The following is a 20,228-nucleotide window of genomic DNA, read 5'->3' on the forward strand; positions in this document are numbered from 1 at the left end:
ATCTCTCTGTTTAGTCTTCATCAACACTAAGTTGGTGGATTAGAAGGAGGAGCCTGATCACAGTGACAGGACTCATTCACAGCCCTGTGTTATTCCCCCTGCTGACAGCTTTACACTCAGCATGTCTTTCTGCTGCTTTGCTTTCAGTGGAGATCTTGTAGCAGGAAGTCTATAAACTGAAATCTATCCGTTGGTAGTTTGATCTACTGCTCCTTCAATGCACATGTTTAAGAGTCCTTGGATAATACACTTAAGTCGATCACCAGTGTGTGTGAATAGGTGAATGTGGCTTGAAGTGTTCGGCACTGTGTGTTTCAGTGTGTAAAACTAGAAAATCTAGAAACACAGTTAATACTCTGCTGAAAGCCAAGATTAGGTAGGAAATAATAAGCATTATACTCAGGATCAGCTAGAAAAGTCAAGTCTGTCACTGCAGCAGAGGAGATCTCCAGATTGACTCGATTTCTCTCCTTGTTCAGTGCAGCAGTCAGTCGAGCGTTTGGGGGGGTTGCTCTCACCACTCTCGGCTCACTCCTATCAGTGATAAGGAGAAGGAACCGAGGAGCTGATCCAGGATCCTGTTGATACCACTGGAGCTCATCAGCTTTAACCGTTTGACAGTTTTTCATGTTTTCAGAGGATAAATGTTGATCTGATGTTCATAGCTGTTCTTTCTGTCAGCTCCAACCTGTCTGATCGTTCTCCTCTGAGCTCTCTCATCATCATCAAACTAAAGCTCACATTATCAAACGATGGTTATGGCAAAAGGATACTAAGTTTAATTTGAGCACTTTAATTTGTTTTTGATGGAACTGTTTTCTCTTCGCACTGTAGCCTTGCTGCTTAGAATCTGTTAATTTACTGCAACGGTGAGTTTAAAAATGTACACATAGGAACTAAAGGCAACACCTGTGCTCTGCCGGAAGCTCACGACGTGACACCAGGCGGAAGAAAACAAAGGAAAGGCGCTAATACCGTTAGCTTTTCACGTGTGTGACCGAACAGAGAGTTTGTCGTGTCGTGTTGTGTTATGTGTGAGCTGTGGCAGCAACAATGCCTTCAGTTCAGTATCTGAGAGAGTTTATCAACGAGCGACTAACTGCTGCTGCTGAACAAATATTCTTGGAGTTTGAAAAAAACGATCGTCCAGTACGAGGAAGAGATCGACCGTCAGCGCAGACTGCTGGATATCACCTGGAAACCCGAAATCAAGCTGCACAGGACAGGTGAGTGTCCCTCTGAGGGAGGATCCTGATCACAGCTCTGCGGGACGTTTCTGATTGTGAGGACTTTTTGGAGATGTGAGCTAACAAAGAGCAAACAGAGGACAGGACTGCACTGCGCTCCATTCAAACAGCAGGCGCTGAAATCAGCCTGGATTTGAGCCTTCAATCAGAACTTCCTCTCTTTATTATTTAGTGAAACAAAGTTAGGATTAGGAGATTTGTGAGTCTGGTTCAGAGGGGGACCCATGTGCCGAAAACCCCCCGGAAGAGTCAGGGTTGGACTCCGTCCTGGGCCGTTTCCTCCCTACTCTGTCCGTCTTTTCCTTTCTATAGAATAATTCATGTAAAGCTTTGAAATCAGGCCGGATTTTAGCATTTTATTCAACCTGAATTCATCACTGAATGAGTTTGTTTAGGCGGAATAATTTTAAACAGCTTTGTGTTTCCTGTGAAATTCTTTTTTTAAGTGAACTTTATTTATCAATAACAATATAAACAAATAAGGCACCATTAGTTGTGCAAAACATCTGTATATACACAAGGCTGAGCACTACAAAGAGAGAGAGAGCCTAACCCTACTTTTAAATACTCTAGGAACAACAAGTAGGCCTGCAGAGCGAGAGCGAAGTGCTCTAATAGGGTGATATGGTACTACAAGGTCATTAAGATAAGATGGGGCCTGATTATTTAAGACCTTGTATGTGAGGAGCAGGATTTTGAATTCAATTCTGAATTTAACAGGAAGCCAATGAAGGGAAGCCAAAACAGGAGAAATCTGCTCTCTCTTTCTAGTCCCTGTCAGGACTCTTGCTGCAGCATTTTGGATTAACTGAAGGCTTTTCAGTGAGTTTTTTGGACATCCTGATAATAATGAATTACAGTCGTCCAGCCTGGAAGTAATAAATGCATGAACTAGTTTTTCAGCGTCACTCTTGAGGCGACATTTGTTGTGATTTGGCGCTATATAAATAAAATTGAATTGAATTGAATTGAACTCTGAGACAGGATATTTCTAACTTTAGTGATGTTGCGCAAATGGAAGAACGCAGTCTTACATATTTGTTTAATATGTGCGTTGAAGGACATGTCCTGGTCAAAAATGACTCCAAGAAACCTGGGGTTGTTCTTATTTTCTTCAATCAGTGATGAATAGTAAGATTTTTCTGGCTTTGTGGAGGCCTTTCTTTTAAAGCTATTAAAAAAAACTATTTCTCCAGGCTAAATGATGATCCTCTAAATTTGTGACACGCCATTTCCTCTCCAGATTACGAGTCATCTGCTTTAGGCTACGTGTTTAAGAATTATACCACGGGGTCAGGTACTTCTGATTAGAGACCTTAGTTTTCACTGGAGCTACAGTATCCAGAGTCGTACGTAGTGAGGAGGTACAATTATTAACAAGATAATCGACCTCTGTTGGAGCAGCGTTCAGATAGCTGCTCTGCTCTGTGTTGGTACAGGTCATTGAAGATGATAACAGTGGGTGGATTATATTCTTAAACTTAGTTGCAGCGCTTTCAGAAAGACATCTACTGTGATAAAGTCTACTCTCCACTGCTGTGTAATCAATTATTGTAAATGTAAATGTTATCAGGAAATGATCAGACAGGAGAGGGTTTTCAGGAAACACTGTTAAATGTTCAGTTTCTATGCCATATGTTAAAACAAGATCTAGAGTGTGATTAAAGTGGTGGGTGGGTTCTTTTACATTTTGAGAGAAGCCAATTGAGTCTAATAACAGATTAAATGCCATGTTGAGGCTGTCATTTTTAGCATCTACATGGATGTTAAAATCACCCACAATAATTATTTTATCTGAGCTCAGAACTAAATCAGATATAAAGTCTGAGAAATCAGATAGAAACTCTGTGTAAGCTGCCAAACAAACACACTAAAGGGGAAGTTGGAATGTTGTGTTTCAGACACTTTGAAAAGTCTTCACATATTTCGTGCCAAAACTTTTGAACTGGTGGACAGAACCAAAGAGCGTGGATACACGAGTCAGTGATGTGGTTTCTCTGACTTCGTTATGATGTTTGATGTGACTCAGCGTCTTCAGTTCACTCTGTTTGTAGCAGACTGACAGCAGGTCTCAGGTCTCCAGGCTGGTTTCCAGTTAAAGTTAACATTCGACTTCTGTAACACAGTTGTGTCATGGACCCAGCTTGACTCACACCCCTGAACTCACTGCACCACCCTCCTCTGCAGCCACAGACCACACCCAGTGTTAGCTGATGGAGCTGGGCTGACAGCACCTGTCACCTCCATCATAAACAGTGGGTGCATTTGTTCTGGGGAGCAAAGACAGAGCTCAGACTCAGCACAGCCCTTCAGTTTTTAATTTGCTTCATAACAAGCAAAAATTATCTTTGAACTAAACGCTGTGTCGTCTGTCAGAGCTCCACTTTAGTCATGTGTTACATTTACTGCATGGAGAATCTCTCTCTTACACTGTGATAGTTCCATCTGAGGCATGAAGCACAGACGTGTAGCCCACATTAGCACCGGGAACTGTGACGACACAAAGACAGAGCACCGACTAACTCACTGTCGTTTCACTGTTATGCCGATGAATCTCAAATCTACTTTCCTTTTTAAAAAAATCTACACACTCTTTAACGTTTTGCTGGACTGCCTTGATAGTAGCTAGTTCAGGATGCTGCAGCCCGACTCCTCACAGGCACTCGTAAACACGACTGTTAAGTCAAATTGTTGAATGTTGTCATTGTGTTTCTTAAATTTGTAAAGTCTAAGTTCAAACTATAAGATCATTCCTTTGTCTCTGACCACCTCTCCAGCCACTCTGTGCTGGGGGAGGTTTATTGTAGATACATTCTATCTGAAAGATCTGTTTCTTGTGTTGTAAGCTTCCTGCTTTTATGATCCTTTTGGTGATCAGGAGGTCACACACACACACACACACACACACACACACACACACACACACACACACACACAATAACTAATAACAGAAGATACATGGGGATGCACTTTATCCTCTTAGCTGGTTGATGTAAACAGCCCACAATAAAGTAGGCTGGTTTACATTAGTGTCCACAGATTTGTTTTTGTTTCAGCCATTGTTTCACCTGGGAATTAAAAAACGCGGATCTGTTGACATTTAGGATTAGGAAAACAAGAATTGACCAAATAATGTTTGGTATTTTGGTAGTTAGCAGTGTCCATGAGCTACTCTTCTTTTTGTGACTCCTGTGCTGCTATTAAAATCATTCTGCTCACTAATTCTGGGACAAGGCCATTGATACATGTAAAACTCAGTTTTTAAAAAAAGAGCGAAATGAATCATTGGCTCAACAGTGCTTGGACTTTTTGTCAGGCAGGCTACAGTGCTAAAGAGAAACCGTTCATTTTATTCTCAGGTAAATAATACGATGTTCTAGCTTCATGGAGTGCTTTTTTTAAAGAGGGGAAACATTTTTTTTCCAACATCAGCTTGTAGTTTAATGTTGGTTTACCCTTATTGCTGTTCTTTAGTTGATTTGACAGCAAATTTGCTTCATATCAGTTTCTTTGTGTTGTCTCCTTTTGTCCCTGCAGATGTCCCACAGCAACATGTTCTTAAGAAGGAGGAGGTACCGACTAAGCGGCAGGTCTGTAATCAGGAGAACAACTCCAGTCTGGAACAGGGGGAATCAGAATCTCCGCAGGTTAAGGAGGAACTGGAGGAACTCTGCAGCAGCAGTCAGGGGGGAGAGCAGCTTGTACTGAAGGAGGAGACGGATACCTTTATGGTGACCGCTACTTGTGACAAAAGTGACCAAAACGAAACAGATGGGCAGCGGCTCCTGTTTCTTAGCTCTGCTGTAGCTGGGAACCAAGATCAGAGACGAAGCGAGAAACTTGATTCAGAATCAATTCAATTTACGAACAAAAGTCACAAGAATGAAGAAGACTCGACAGCATCAGGGAGTAGGTGTAACTCTGATAAAGGTAAAAAGTATCTAAAATGTGATGTTTGTGGAAAAGTATTCCGGTATAATTATGAAATGACAAGACATTATAGAATACACACAGGCGAGAAACCGTATTCATGCACTATTTGTGGTAAAGGTTTCGTATCTACTGGCTCTTTGGGGAAGCACAGAAGAGCTCACACAGGTGAGAAGCCTTATCCTTGTACAACATGTGGGAAAATGTTTGCTTATAACAGTGATTTACTGATGCACCTGAAGACGCACACCGGTGAGAAACCATATCATTGTAAAATATGTGGGAAAATGTTTGGATATAGTAGTTCTTTATTTAAGCACATGAGAATGCATACAGGTGAGAAACCATATCATTGTAAAACATGTGGGAAAGTATTTGGATATAGTAGTTCCTTATTGAAACACATGAGAATGCATACAGGTGTTAAACAATATCATTGTAAAACATGTGGGAAATCGTTCAGCCGTGACTCTATGTTGGCAGAGCACATAAGAACACACACAGGCGAGAAACCGTATGGATGTAAAACATGTGGGAAAATGTTTAACTCTAGAACTCATTTGTTGTGTCACATGAAAACTCATGCTAAGCGGTGCACTATCAATACAAGATTATTGGCTCAGTGAGCTGCGTTGAGCTAAAAGTCAGAGGTTTGTGTCACAAAACTTGATTTTTTTAAATCTGGCTTTAATTACCCTGTTCAGGAATGAATAATTGAAAGAGCTATGAATATAAATATTGATTTAAAGGTCATGGTAACTTAGACTGAACACATAACATATTAAAGAGCAGGTAAAGTTGAGAGGTTTAACTGGAATGTGCATGTATTCATTTAGTATGCAGAAAACATACAAGTGTTGTTATACTTGATTCTAATCTGCTGCTAAATCTTTTGCACTAATTTAATTTGAGCTATTAGAAGATGGATCACAAAAACAATACAATGAATTTAGTTTGGAACAAAGTAAAGAAAATATTTTCTTAGGCTTTGGAACTATAAGCTTTAACGTTTAAATGGGTCCAGTTTAAAGTGTCAGAGCTCTAGAGAGAGCCAAGCGCACACTCTTTTGTCATACTTTCAGCAAGTGTTTTATTGGTATATATTTTTTTTATGTTCTCTAAAAAATTTTATCATTTTATTGTCATCTGATAATGGCAGCGTTTATTCTGACTGGGATTTTAGTTTTGTTAATTTAGTTTATATAAAGGAAGTCTGGTCGTGTTAATCTCCATTGATAGTATATGCTTTCTTTTTCTGGGGGGGGGGGGGGGGTGCTCTGTTTCGGCAAACTGAAATCTAGGAGCTGTTTCTATGTTTTTCCATCTAAATCTTAAACATGATGCTGTCCACTGTGGTGATGATGTGGTTGACAGTTTATCAGAGAGTAAACCATTTACACTCTCACCTGTGGTAAATATAATCACTGTTTAGAACAACATTCATGTCTTTGGACTGTGGGAGGAAGCTGGAGTACCCAGACAGAACATGCAGACTCCACACAGGGAGGCCTGAGCCCACCAGGACCTTCTTACTGTGAGGGGATGGTGCTAACCACTGCACCACCATGCTGCTAGTTTCCTTTTGAATATATAGAAGATGTTTGTTTTGTTTTAATTGAGATGGTCTTTTATATTGATATTTGTTTTCTTTATTTAGCTCATTTAGTGCATTTACATTAATTTACTGGTATTTTTAAGTTTAAGAATCTAGACTTGCTGTGAGAACCTCAGGTTTGGTAGGCAGGTATAAGTGTACAATTTTCATTTGTTGTTCTGCAAGCATTAAAGTATTAAACCTGTATTTATACTCTCCTGTACTATTCTTCACTTCAAGTTCTGTACATAAAATAAGTTAAAAACAATAGAATAACAGAAAACAGCAAAAGTAAATAAATAAAACACATAATACATAAAAATTAAAACAGCCCTATATCAAAAAAGAAAACCAGATAAAACAGCATAGAATCAACTAAAACAACTAAAATAAAACAAAAAAATAAAAACCAACATCTCACGTGGTGTCAAAGGCCAGGGTAAAGAGGTGGGTTTTCTGGAGTGACTTAAAAACAGGTAGGGAAGTGGCCTGTCTAATCTCTAAAGGGAGATCGTTCCACAGTTTGGGAGCTGATACAGCAAAAGCACGATCTCCTCTAAGTTTACACCCAGTCCTGGGTACATTCAGGAGGAGCTGATCAGCTTACCTGACAGAGCCGGTAGGTGTATAAGGCTGTAGCAGCTCAGAGAGATGAGATGGGGCTAGGCCATGGAGAGCTTTAAAAGCAAATAAAGGAAGTTTAAAATGAATCCTAAAAGAAATGGGCAGCCAGTGAAGTGAAGCTAAAATAGGGGGAAATGTACTCAAACTTTTGAGCGCCCGTTAAAAATACTAAATGGCCTGCATTTACTATTTACAAAGCGCTTTACACTACATTCAGTCATTCACCCATTAACGCACACATTCACACACTGGTGATGGCAGCTACATTGTAGCCACAGCCACCCTGGGGCGCACTGACAGAGGCGAGGCTGCCGGACACTGGCGCTACCAGGCCCTCTGACCACCACCAGTAGGTAACGGGTGAATTGTTTTGCCCAAGGACCCAACGACTGAGACTGTCCAAGCCGACAACCTTTCGATTACAAGGCGAACTCCCAACTCTTGAGCCACGATCGCCCAATCGGGCGATACAGACTGAAATATTTGTATATTACAAGATTAAACAGATTAAACAAGAATATTTCAAATACACAGTAAAGATGAAAAAACAATATTTTCAGATGTTCACACAGGATTAACCTGAGTGACCTGTTCCTGGACCGTTTCTTTAACAACTGTAATAGATTACAGGAAGTCTCTGGCAGTGTTGCTGTATCTGCCCGAGCAAGATCAGACGTGGATGGGCTACTGCAACTGAGACCTGCGGTTTGTCTTTTCTGGCCGGCGAGTGGGGAATCACACAGGGTGGGTCTGCAAAGATATTTAGTTTATATATTTTATATGATACAGTACATGTGTAAGAATGACCGATGTTGTGCCAAAAAATGATCGTCTGCCAAAAACTGATTTCCGGTTTTTGCCCTAAACTGATTGCTCGTATTTAACCTGCTATAAATAACTTGTTGGTCTATGATACGTGAAACATGTCAAATGTTTCCCTCATTAATGATATCAGGTCACTTTGAGCCACCAGCAACATTCCTGTAACAAGGTAGAAGCTGCAATCAGTTTTTGGAAGTGACTTTTATATATCCTTTATTTATCCAGTTCACAAACAATCTTGTTGACATTGCAAATTTATTTTTTAAGTGTAATCTGGCCAAGAGGACAGCAGACAGCGCAACAAATATATCAACTGTACCTACATTATAACCAGTTATAAAGATACTTGAACAACAGCTAATTATTGTATATATAAAACCCCTTAGTAAACCATGTTCACCGATGTCTATTTACCAGCATACATAAAGATATTACACACGGAAACATTGGAAATCAGTTTTGGCAGGCAAACACTTTTTTGGCACAACGCCGGCTTTTAAGACCAGCGTTTAAGACAATCACTCCTCGCCAGATCGCCTGCTAACCATGGTTAGTGTTGGACGTCATAGTTGTATCACAGTATTGCTCGTTCTCACCTGTTTCAATCTCTGCTCACAGTAATTCTCCATCCTGCCATAACTAACCTCTATTAAGTCGCTGGTTTGTTGAGCTGCTTCACGGCTGCTCTCACTTGCCTGCCTCCCTGCCCAGCTTTCTGGAAATGCTTGGATTTCCGCTCAAGATGTGTATCAGGCTCAACGGGACAACTTACCCCTCCACGAGTATTCTGTTGTCTTTCGTCCAAAGGTTTTGGTGTTTGGTGGTGTCCTGTCAAATCTGTTTTGAGAGCTCTTTGGCATTACCCCCATCTCAGCTGATACTCAAAGACCCAATGCATCATGGGAATCCCCGGCAGCCTACCTCTATTGCACCATAGCTAAGAGAGGATTCAGGGTCACCTGGTTGAGCCCTAATTTTATGCTTTAGCAGAAAGGAAAGTTTGAAGTCTAATCTTAAAAGTAGAGATAGTGTCTGTCTCCTAAAACCAAACTGGAAGCTGGTTCTCTGTCAGGACTCTTGGTGCAGCATTTTGGATCAACTGAAGGCTTTTCAGGGAGTTTTTAGGACAACCTGAAAATAATGAATTAAGTAGTCCCACCTAAATGCATGAACTACTTTTTCAGCATCACTCTGAGACAGGATGATTCTAACATTAGAGAAACTGTAATAGACCTCAGAATAAAGAAACTATGCAGTCTCTCTGCTGCAGTCCTTCTCCTCAGCATCAGGCTGGTTGTGCTTTAAATCCTGCAGAAGGAAATCATCTCATTGGTTGAGTTCAACATCAGTGGGTGGAGCCAAAAACATTATAAAGCCTGGAATTTAAATCTGTGTCAATATGTGTAGCACTCTTTGGAAGAACTTTATTTTGTGTAGCAGTCTTGAAAGAACAGAAATGCTTTTAATATGAAAATGTCACATTTGAACGTTCCTACAGTTGGTTTGTGGTTGATGTGGATTTGCTGCTCGTGTGAATCCTCCCACAGTGTTTCATTAGCAGCTGTAACCACAGTGACTCTGATAAAACAGGAATTAGCAGAATCCATCTGATATGAAGCTGTGCTTTGAATACCACTTCCCTCCTCTTTGAAGAGTAGTCAGATATCTGTGTTCAGGTTTTTGTACAGCCTCTTCTACACTTTGTATCACTGTGTTTCTAGAGCACAGTAGTAGAGAGCTGTGTCTGCCAGGGTTAGGGCTGCTATGGTCAGATTAGTTGATGTAGCTGATGTTTGGGTTTTGTAATGTTTATTAGGTATGTATTCACCACTCCATGATCCTTCTGCTTTCCAGAGTATAAACTGAGGAGCCTGAAGGTCAGAATGATGTCTGTACCAGTGAAGCCTAAAACCAGTTGCACTTGTCTCATAGTCACATGTGAGTGTGACAGATTCTCCTTCTGTTTCAGTGACTTCAGGTTGTTGAGGAGTGATTGAGTCTCCAGCTGTTAGTCCTGGAAAAAGAAAGAAGAAAAGTAGTGAAATGCAGTCTGTATATCTGCTTAATGCAGCAGCTTCAACTAAACTTTAATCCTGTTCTTAAACTCACCTATAATGTGAGATAGAAGCAAAAGAAGGTGCAGCAACATGTCTTTGGAGTTATTAAAGCCAGACAGACAGCTCATGAACAATGTTCTTCCACTGCAGCACAATGACCAACAAATAATGTCATTGCTCAACTTCAGTGGGCGGGGCCAGTTTAATAGCTCAGCCAATCAAATAGTTTTGTGCTTCCACAGCAGCTCTGTCTCTGTCTCTGATCTTTACTGCTTCATTTCTCTGTTGTCTTTGTCATCAGTCCAATGACACAAGAATCAGAGGTTTAACAGTGTGTGGCTCCCTCTAGTGGATGTTGTGGAGTATTCTGTTGTCTTTGCTCCAAAGGTTTTTGTACAGAGTTTTGCTGTTTCCTGTCACTGTGGGCTGCAGAGCACAGTAGTACACAGCAGAGTCAGACAGCTGAAGCTTCTGGATCTTCAGAGGAACTGATCTGCTGCTGGAATCCAGTGTGGAGGAAAATCTCTCCTTGAACTCGTCTGCTGTGTTTCCATCATCCCTGCTAACACGACTCAGGATGAATTTGGGGCTGTTGTTTCCATCCTGTTTGTACCAGAAGAGATAATTACCTGTTAAACCGCTGGTGTTATAGAGACAACCAAGTGTTACTGTGCCTCCTTCAGCAGCAGTCTCTTCTCCTTTTGCTTGCAGCACGTTGTCTTTTTGTGCTCTGCATTCTGTAAAACACCAACAAACAGTATCAGTGTGCTGTTAAAGAATCATGTCAATGTTGATATCAAAGAAACAGAGTTGTGTTCATACCGAGGCACATAGCAGCCAGCAGCACTGAGATGAACAGAGGCGTCATATCTGCAGTGTAGAGTAACTGTGAGCTACAGCAAGTATAAAGAAGCTGTGATCTCTCTGTTTAGTCTTCATCAACACTAAGTTGGTGGATTAGAAGGAGGAGCCTGATCACAGTGACAGGACTCATTCACAGCCCTGTGTTATTCCCCCTGCTGACAGCTTTACACTCAGCATGTCTTTCTGCTGCTTTCAGTGGAGATCTTGCAGCAGGAAGTCTATAAACTGAAATCTATCCATTGATAGTTTGATCTACTGCTCCTTCAATGCACATGTTGAAGAGTCCCTGGATAAGACTGATGTTCATAGCTGTTCTTTCTGTCAGCTCCAACCTGTCTGATTTCTCCTCTGAGCTCTCTCATCACCAAACTAATGCTCACCGGTTTTAGTTTCACACAATGCAACAATGGTTATGGCGAAAGGATACTAAGTTTAATTTGAGCACTTTAATTTGTTTTTGAGGGATCTGTTTTCTCTTCGCACTGTAGCCTTGCTGCTTAGAATCTGTTCATTTACTGCAACGGTGAGTTTAAAAATGTACACATAGGAACTAAAGGCAACACCTGTGCTCTGCCGGAAGCTCACGACGTGACACCAGGCGGAAGAAAACAAAGGAAAGGCGCTAATACCGTTAGCTTTTCACGTGTGTGACCGAACAGAGAGTTTGTCGTGTCGTGTTGTGTTGTGTGTGAGCTGTGGCAGCAACAATGCCTTCAGTTCAGTATCTGAGAGAGTTTATCAACGAGCGACTAACTGCTGCTGCTGAACAAATATTCTTGGAGTTTGAAAAAACGATCGTCCAGTACGAGGAAGAGATCGACCGTCAGCGCAGACTGCTGGATATCACCTGGAAACCCGAAATCAAGCTGCACAGGACAGGTGAGTGTCCCTCTGAGGGAGGATCCTGATCACAGCTCTGCGGGACGTTTCTGATTGTGAGGACTTTTTGGAGATGTGAGCTAACAAAGAGCAAACAGAGGACAGGACTGCACTGCGCTCCATTCAAACAGCAGGCGCTGAAATCAGCCTGGATTTGAGCCTTTAATCAGAACTTTCTCTCTTAATTATTTAGTGAAACAAAGTTAGGATTAGGAGATTTGTGAATCTGGTTCAGAGGGGGACCCATGTGCCGAAAAGCCCCCGGAAGAGTCAGGGTTGGACTCCGTCCTGGGCCGTTTCCTCCCCGCTCAGTCCCTCCCTTCCTGTTTGAAATCAGGCCGGATTTAAGCATTTTATTCAACCTGATTTATATAGCACCAAATCAAAATAGCCACCTCAAGCCACTTTATATTGTAAAGTATAGGTCCTGCAGTAATACAAGGAAACCCCAGCAATCATATGACGCAATTTGAGCAAGCGCTTTGGTGACAGTGGGACAGAAAACCAACCTTTTAACAGGAAGAGACCTCCAGCAGAACCAGGCTCAGGGAGGGGCAGCCATGTGGGAGTGAGGGGAGGAAAACAGGACAAAGACAGCTGTGGAAGAGAGCCAGAGATCAATAATTAGTAGTTGTTGTAATAATAATCATAATGATGATAATAACGACCAATGATTGAGAAAGCTAGAGATGATGATGATGATGATGATGAAGTAAAACAGTGTTTAATTGGAAAGTGTTGGAAACTTAATATGAGCTGCAATAATAAAATGTGTTTGGTGATTTATCTGCAGGCTGTTTCTCTTTTAACATGTTTAGAATTTTCTTCAGTTTACTATTTCGTACCCATTTTTCTATTCAGCACCACAAAACTGTCAAGTGGTTCAGCCGAATGTTCATTAAAATAAATAACGTCCCTTTGATTGTCTACAGTGCAGATCACATTATTTTCTGTTTGATTGTTTTTTGGAAATTGTAATAATTGTGTTCTAATGGTAAATATTTCTGTTTTTATTCTTCAATGTAGTATTTAAACACAGAAAAATACAAATATAAATGCATAAATTATTGTAGAGAGTACAAAAAAACTATTATTTTGTGATTTTAATTAATATTTTATTTGATTACACCACCTGACAATTATTAGCTCACGCTATGAGAGTTTGTTTGTGTGTGTGTGTGTGTGTGTCCCCTCCCCCTTTGGGCTTGATGAGGCGTTTCCAGGGAAACTGGACTCACCTAACTGCATTGTGTAACTCTGGTGAAGGAGGTTGTTTTTCAGGAGTTGGGTTTTGCCCTTTAGTTCCAGTCAAAGGAACTTTTATTTCTTCAACATACAGGACGAGACCTGTATGTTGAAGACATACAGGTCGGATAATTTCATGCTGGTACCATGGAAGCTCTTCACTGTGAGTGAAGACACAACCATCGCCAAAGTAAACCACGTGAGGACCTAAATGAAATTGGTATCAACAAACTTGATCTGATGCTTAAATCTCCTTTAATCAGCAAAATATGAGAAAGAATCTAACAAAGGCAAAGTGGCTAAAGCTAAAGCTAGCCAGAGCTCAGAGCCGGCAGCCTCGGTATGTCCTGTTATTTTAACTGACATTATACACATGCTGAAAAATAATGGAAGTACCTGTAGTTTGTTTTTCTATAAATAAATTCAAATTCAAATTTTATTTGTCACATATACAATCATACACAGTACGATATGCAGTGAAATGCTTAGACATCTGCTCGTGACCTAAATTAAAAGACTATCAATTGGATAGGGAATAAATATGAAAATTCAAATGAAGGGTAAATTTAACTAGGAAAGAATAAAATAAAATAGAACAATAAGAGCAGCTGTACGAGTAATAAATGGTAATGAGAGAAATGTAATGTCCAGGGTTGTGCAATACACATATTTAAGTGTCTTGTGCAGTGCAAATATGCTTAAAAGTGATTTATTTAAGTGACTTGTGACTAAGTGAGTGATTTGATTAGATGACCACGCAGTGTAGTTGTGCAGTGGCCACTAGTGTAAACAAATGTCCAGAATGTCCAGAGTGTGTGTAAGAACCATATGTGTGGGTCAGTGCTGTGTGGTGGTGTGATTGAGAGACCGTATCACCTGCGGGAAGAAGCTCCTCCTCAGTCTCTCTGTGTTGGTCTTCAGGGAGTGGAATCGCTTTCCTGACCTCAACAGAGAGAACAGTCCGTTGTTGGGATGGCTGAGGTCCTTCATGATCTTCCTGGCCTTGGTCCAGCACCGCCTGCTGTAGATTGAGTGCAGGCCAGGGAGCTCGGAGCAGATGGTGCGCTCAGCTGATCGCACAACCCTCTGTAGAGCTCCTGCATGGTGCTGTTCCCGAATCAGGTTGAGATGTTTCCCGTCAGGATGCTCTCTGTGGTGCAGGAGTAAAAGTTCCTGAGCACCTTGGAGGGCAGTCAGAAGTCTCTCAAGCGTCTGAGGTGGTAGAGATGCTGTCGGGCCTTTTTCACCACGGTGATGATGTGATGTGACAGGACCATGACAGGTCCTGCGTGAGGTGAACTCCGAGGTATTTGAAGCTGTCCGTTCTCTCCACTGGGCACTCGTTGATGACGGGGGTCCGGTAGTTCCTCTCCTGCTTAGTGCTGAAGTCCACTATCAACTCCTTTGTCTTACTGACGTTTAGAAGGAGGTTGTTCCTCTGGCACCAGTTCTACAGATTCCTAATCTCCTTCAGGTAGGCCGTCTCGTTGTTATCAGAGATCAGGCCCACCACGACGATGTCGTCAGCAAACTGTCTTACCTGTCCTGTTTTTTGTGTTATTGATGATGTTAACTTTGCTCCATTTTGTGTCTACTTTGATGATTTATGATTGCCCAACTCTCCTCCACATCCGATCCTCTGTGGACACATTGTCCTGGTAGCTCTAAGAAGATGTCTTCCAAACTGTTCTGGTGGCCGTTCCCGAGGATCTTTGCCGCCCGGCACGGGTTGCTTCCCAAAGGCAACACCGCAGGAGATTGGGGAAACAGTCAGGCATATCGGTGAGGTTTCCTCGACAGCTGATCCTCGCTGCTTCCTGGATGGTCTATCTTCGGATCATGCTTGGTTTGTTTTCTGGCGCTCCCTGGCGCCTCGCCATCAATGGATTAAGATATTACCTGACCTGACCAACTTCTATGGCGTTGTGCACTTGGCCTCCGTAGAGGTGGTGTTGTCCCCGGGAATCTCCATCCGCTGGGTCGTGCATCCCAGCCAGTCTCTGGTTCGATCTTGATTAGCTTGGCTCTGGTGAACGCCAGATCGCTAGCTAACAAGACCTTTGTGATGTCTTCACCTCCCGGGACTTGGATTTCTTATTTTTGACTGAAACTTGGCTTAACCCTGGTGAGTTAAGCGCTTTCTCTGAACTCATTCCCTCTAACTGCCAGTTTTTCAACTCCCCGCGGGAAACTGGTCATTGTGGAAGTTTTATGCAACTTCAGGGGGTCCTTTTGTCCCTCTGTGGGGGGAAACTCCCACTGGGTTTAAATCTGGGACTCCCCACAATTTGACCTTAGAACTGAAGAAGCTTCTCGGATGAGAGGTGAAACGTCTTCAAGCTACTTAAAGAAGTCCAGACGCTTTTCTTTGCAAGCTCCTTTGACTACGATGACCTGGATGACTGAGAACCTTCACAGAGATTTCTCCTTGTATATGTTATCAGTAATAGTTTTTAGAAAGAAAATTGAAATCAGTAATAAGTCTGTATTAACAGGTCACAAAAATCAGAATCTGTCCTCCTTTTACTTTATAATCCAACTGTGACTGTTTGCTGTAATCATTTGTTCAGGATGATCGTATCCTGGAGGAACAAAATGGCCTGCATTTGTATAGCGCTTTACAGTCAGTTATTTCCAAATCACAGCCTCTTAATACTCTGCAAGCTTCCCGCCCCTCCCTCTGTCTCTCTATCTCTCAACTCTGTACACGCAACATCTGAGTGCCTGTGTGTCCGTTCTTGGTTTGATTTAGCAGCTCACTACAGTAAATGTATTAACTAACCTCACTTGACCCTTATTGGTCTTATTGGTCTAATGGTGAGCTTAACTCTACAGTAGGATGTGTATTCTCAGTTGCAGCCTTCATTTGTGGTCTTTCTCCTTGTAGCTGAATTTTCTTTAACTGTGAGGATTGTGCGAACATTTCTCCAGTGTTTTCAAAAGCAGACATGAGTGATTGTCAGCACTGACGAGAGATGGCAACTTTCTGAGGAACATGTTCTCACTGTAGAGCCTTCTTTTGATGGTATATTTGCTCAGATATGTTTTTCTGTTGTCACATCACTTTTCTTTTTTTTTTTTGTCTCCTTCAGTTCCTCCAGACGTCCCACAGCAGCCTGTCTGCGAGGAGGAGGAGGTTCTTCCTGAGCAGCAGCTCTGGAACCAGGAGAGGAGCTCCAGTCTGGACCAGGAGGAACCAGAAGCTCCACAGATTAAAGAGGAACAGGAGGAACTGTGCAGCAGTCAGGAGGGAGAGCAGCTGGGACTGAAGGAGGAGACAGATACCTTTATGGTGACTGCTGCTGAGGAAGGAGACCACAGTGAACCAGGAGGAGACGGGGAGCAGCTTCCCTCTCCCAGCTCTGCTGGAGCTGAGAACCAGGATCAGGAAAGAAGCAAGAATTCAAGATCAAGTAGAAAAAGAAATAAAAGTCACAAAAATAAAGAAGGCCCCACTGCATCAGGGAGTCGGTGTAACTCTGGTAAATGTAAAAAGTCTCTAAAATGTGATGTTTGTGGAAAAACCTTTGAGTTTAATTATCAAATTAAAATCCATTACAGAATCCACACAGGTGAGAGGCCGTTTGCTTGTAAAATGTGTGGGAAAATGTTCAGATGTAATAATTCTTTGTCAAAGCACATAAGAACCCACACAGGTGGTAAGCCATTTTCTTGTACAATATGTGGGAAGATGTTCAAACGTAGCTCTCACTTAACAGAGCACATAATGACTCACACAGGTGAAAAGTGTTGTTCTTGTCCAACATGTGGGAAAATGTTTGCATATAATAGGGATCTACTAAAACACTCAAGAAGTCACACAGGTGAGAAACCATATCATTGTAAAACATGTGGGAAAGTGTTTGGATATAGTAGTTCTTTATTCAAGCACATGAGAGTTCATGCAGGTTTGAAACCATCTCATAAAACATGGAAAAATATTCAGAAGTAGCTTTAATCCTCCAGAGTCCCGCCCCCTTTACTTTAGTGTTCCCAGTCAGACTTGACCGGTCTGTTTTAACAGCTCTTAAATTAGCATAAAGCATTTGTATGTAAAACACAATATTTATGAGTGCTTTAAGTTGTAAATCTGTCAGATTTGACCCCAACATGACAGGAACACAAAAACACACATGCTGTAAAACATGAGAACATTTGTTGCACCACATGAAAACTCACAGAGAGAAGTGTATCCTCAATCAAGATTATTGGCTTAGTGAGCTGCTTTGAGCTGAAACCACATGTTTGTGTCTCTAAAGTCTTTACCTGGCCAGTTTTTACCTGGCTAAATCACCGTGGTAACTTACATTGAACATGTAAATAAACTGGTCGAAAGCGGGTAATGTTCAGAGGTTCATTTTAAAACTGGCCAGAATGTGACCCCGTATGTGTAATTTAATAATGCAGCAAATGTAAAGTATGTTGTTGTACTTGATTCTAATCTGCTGCTAAGTCTCTTTCACACAGATTGAATTGTAGCTATTACAAAAACACAAAAACAATAAAATGAATTTCACTTTGCTACAGACTAAAGCAAATCTTTTGTCAGGCTTTGGGACTGTAAGCTTTAATGTTTACATGGGTCCAGTTCAGAGCTCTAATGAGAGCTGAGCGCACACTCAAAGAGAAAATAATTATCACATTAAAATGTTTATTTTACTGCTCAATGCACTAGTTTTCCGCTGCGTTAACCTTTTATCATATCTTTACGTCGTATTCTGTTTAACTTACATTTTTATGTTCTTTATAGATTTTTTAAATCACTTTATCGCCATCTGTTCATGTCTGATGGAGTAGGTTACACTCACACTATGGAAGAAATGAGCAGGCTCAGAGTCTGAAGCAGAAAGCCCGGCTTAAATAAAAGGTTTACCTCGACTGTCGTAAAACTCATTTCTCTGCCTGGGATTTTACTAGTGATGGTGAGATGAAGCCTCGTGATGAACTGAAGCTTTCCATCCAACTGGTCGACTCATGGTTCGAAGCATTGTGATGATTCATTTGCTCTACTTCGCCATCAAGTGGATGATTCAAGTGAAACAGGCTCTGTGATTCTAATGATGTGACGTGTAAACCTCTAAACTGAATAAATAAATAGTTTTCATGATTATTTATCCCGAATATTGTCTCAGTATGTCTGATACAAAAGAGAAAGTGGAAACTATCAGGACAGAGTTTTGGTATGATTGTGTAACTGTTAGAGCTGGGTATCGTCACTGATTTCTAGAATCGATTCGATTCCGATTCACAAGGTCCCGAATCGATTCGATCCATGATTTGATTCGATCTGATCTGGGGAAATTTTGCCTCAGACAGTCAGAAATGTTATATTTCAGATCACGGATCAGTACATTTCCATAATTTAATATCTATAAAAAGAAAGATGACATTTGCGAGACTTTATCAAAGGTGTAAACATCACAGCAGATGCCTTTGTATCAAAGTAGCTGAGGCTAAAACAGAAAAACGATTTTATAAAAATATTCTGCAGTAGATCAAAAACAAAAGAAAACCATTAATCAACATATGAACGTTACCTGATGCTGCTGAAGTGAAGCAGAGAAACGTTACAGAGGTTTAGAGACACAGCTAAGCGTTTTACAATTTTGCATAATTTTGAAAAAGTTTAAATTTGTTCAGAAGCCTACTGAACAGCAGAAATCAGGTTTTCTTTTCAGAAGTAAGTAAAAGGGAAAAAAAACAGCGGCCAACAGCGCTGTAAACAACGGTAGACTTGTGCATAACAAGCAAGCGAATAATGCAGAAAACAGATTTTAGACAGGAAACTGTTCTTGAAGTAAAGAGAGAGAGAGCTGTGCATGAAGTGTGATTTTATCATGGTGGAAGCAAAATAGCAAAAGTCAGAGTGAATTCATGGCTATGTTTATGTGAAGCGTAGTTTGGATCTTCTTTTGCTGCTGGTTCAGTCAATATTGTTTGCAGAGGTAAAACCTACAGCTTCAGAATCAGTGCAAAAAGGGCGTGAACACAAAGCCCGCCAACGGATCATAATCAGCGAGCTGTCGGCTTTCGGCCCTGACCGTGTCCGTGCCGTCGGGTGAGAAAGGCGACATCTCACTGATTCTGATGTGTCAGCGGGTCCGCGCTTTGTGTTTACGTCTTTGTGCATAATAGCCCACGTGTATCTGCTGTCATTTACTGTTTTAGCTGTTTGTTGGTTGTTGAAATTTAGTGAGCTTTAACCTGAGATTCTGGCGTTTGGGGCAAAATGAATTTATATTAGATTTTAATTAATCAATATCACGTTATCCAAGCTAGAATAGATTTTAATCGATAATCAAAACCCGACCCTGGTAACTGTGTAATCATGCTTATGTACATCTGGATAATGACACAAACTGTGTGGCGCTTCACTTTTTAATAAACTAAAAGACATAAGTCAGGTTATGGGATCTGTAGTGTTGTTTATTTATATTATGGTGCTTATCATTTGTGATATTTATTACTGTGTGCATACTTTATTAGAAGAGAAAAAAATCTCTTCCTTGCTGGTTCCATCGAAGAAGAAATGCTCAAGTAACTATGTAGCACTTACGTAATCCAATTCCACAAAACAGTGGCTGTATCCCAATTCAGGGTCTGCAGCCTTAAAGGCCGCATTTTAAGGCCGATTACGTCACAGCGACGCGACGAAGGCTGTCCCAATGCGAAGGCTGCTCGAAATGCGGCCCTCAAATGCATCCTTCATTTCCCTGAATTTTAAGGACGTGGCGGTGTAGACTTCGTGGCCCAACATATCCCAGAATGCATAGCGCGGCGGTGGGTGTGGATAATTTTGCCGAAAAAAAAACGGCGGATGAGGGGCGCCTGAAGAGTAAACTTTAAGTAAGTACTGAATATTATGTCACTTATTTATGTGCAAATGTTTAATAACAAAGAACATTAAAACATTACTGTTGGCCACATGTCGGCAAAGTTATGTGACATTAGTGACGTTTGTACTAA

The 20,228-nt window shown here is 41.3% G+C and overlaps 1 protein-coding gene and 1 pseudogene across 2 annotated transcripts; both read left to right on the forward strand.

Moving 5' to 3' along the window:
* The first annotated feature begins 4 nt into the window (after positions 1 to 4).
* Positions 5 to 18,376, forward strand: LOC146496900 (uncharacterized; annotated as a pseudogene). Its single transcript, XR_014870657.1, has 5 exons — positions 5 to 1,226; positions 4,785 to 4,978; positions 9,532 to 9,549; positions 11,921 to 12,017; positions 16,364 to 18,376. The product of XR_014870657.1 is annotated as an uncharacterized LOC146496900 (transcript).
* Positions 4,976 to 10,383, forward strand: LOC146496901 (uncharacterized). Its single transcript, XM_085141054.1, has one exon. It carries the CDS (start codon positions 4,976 to 4,978, stop codon positions 5,801 to 5,803), a length of 828 nt encoding a protein of 275 aa, XP_084997180.1. The 3' UTR covers positions 5,804 to 10,383.
* Positions 18,377 to 20,228: the final 1,852 nt, after the last annotated feature.

The sequence above is a fragment of the Neolamprologus multifasciatus genome, chromosome 18 (genome assembly GCF_963576455.1).
Source record: "Neolamprologus multifasciatus chromosome 18, fNeoMul1.2, whole genome shotgun sequence".
NCBI classification, from domain to species: Eukaryota; Metazoa; Chordata; class Actinopteri; order Cichliformes; family Cichlidae; genus Neolamprologus; species Neolamprologus multifasciatus.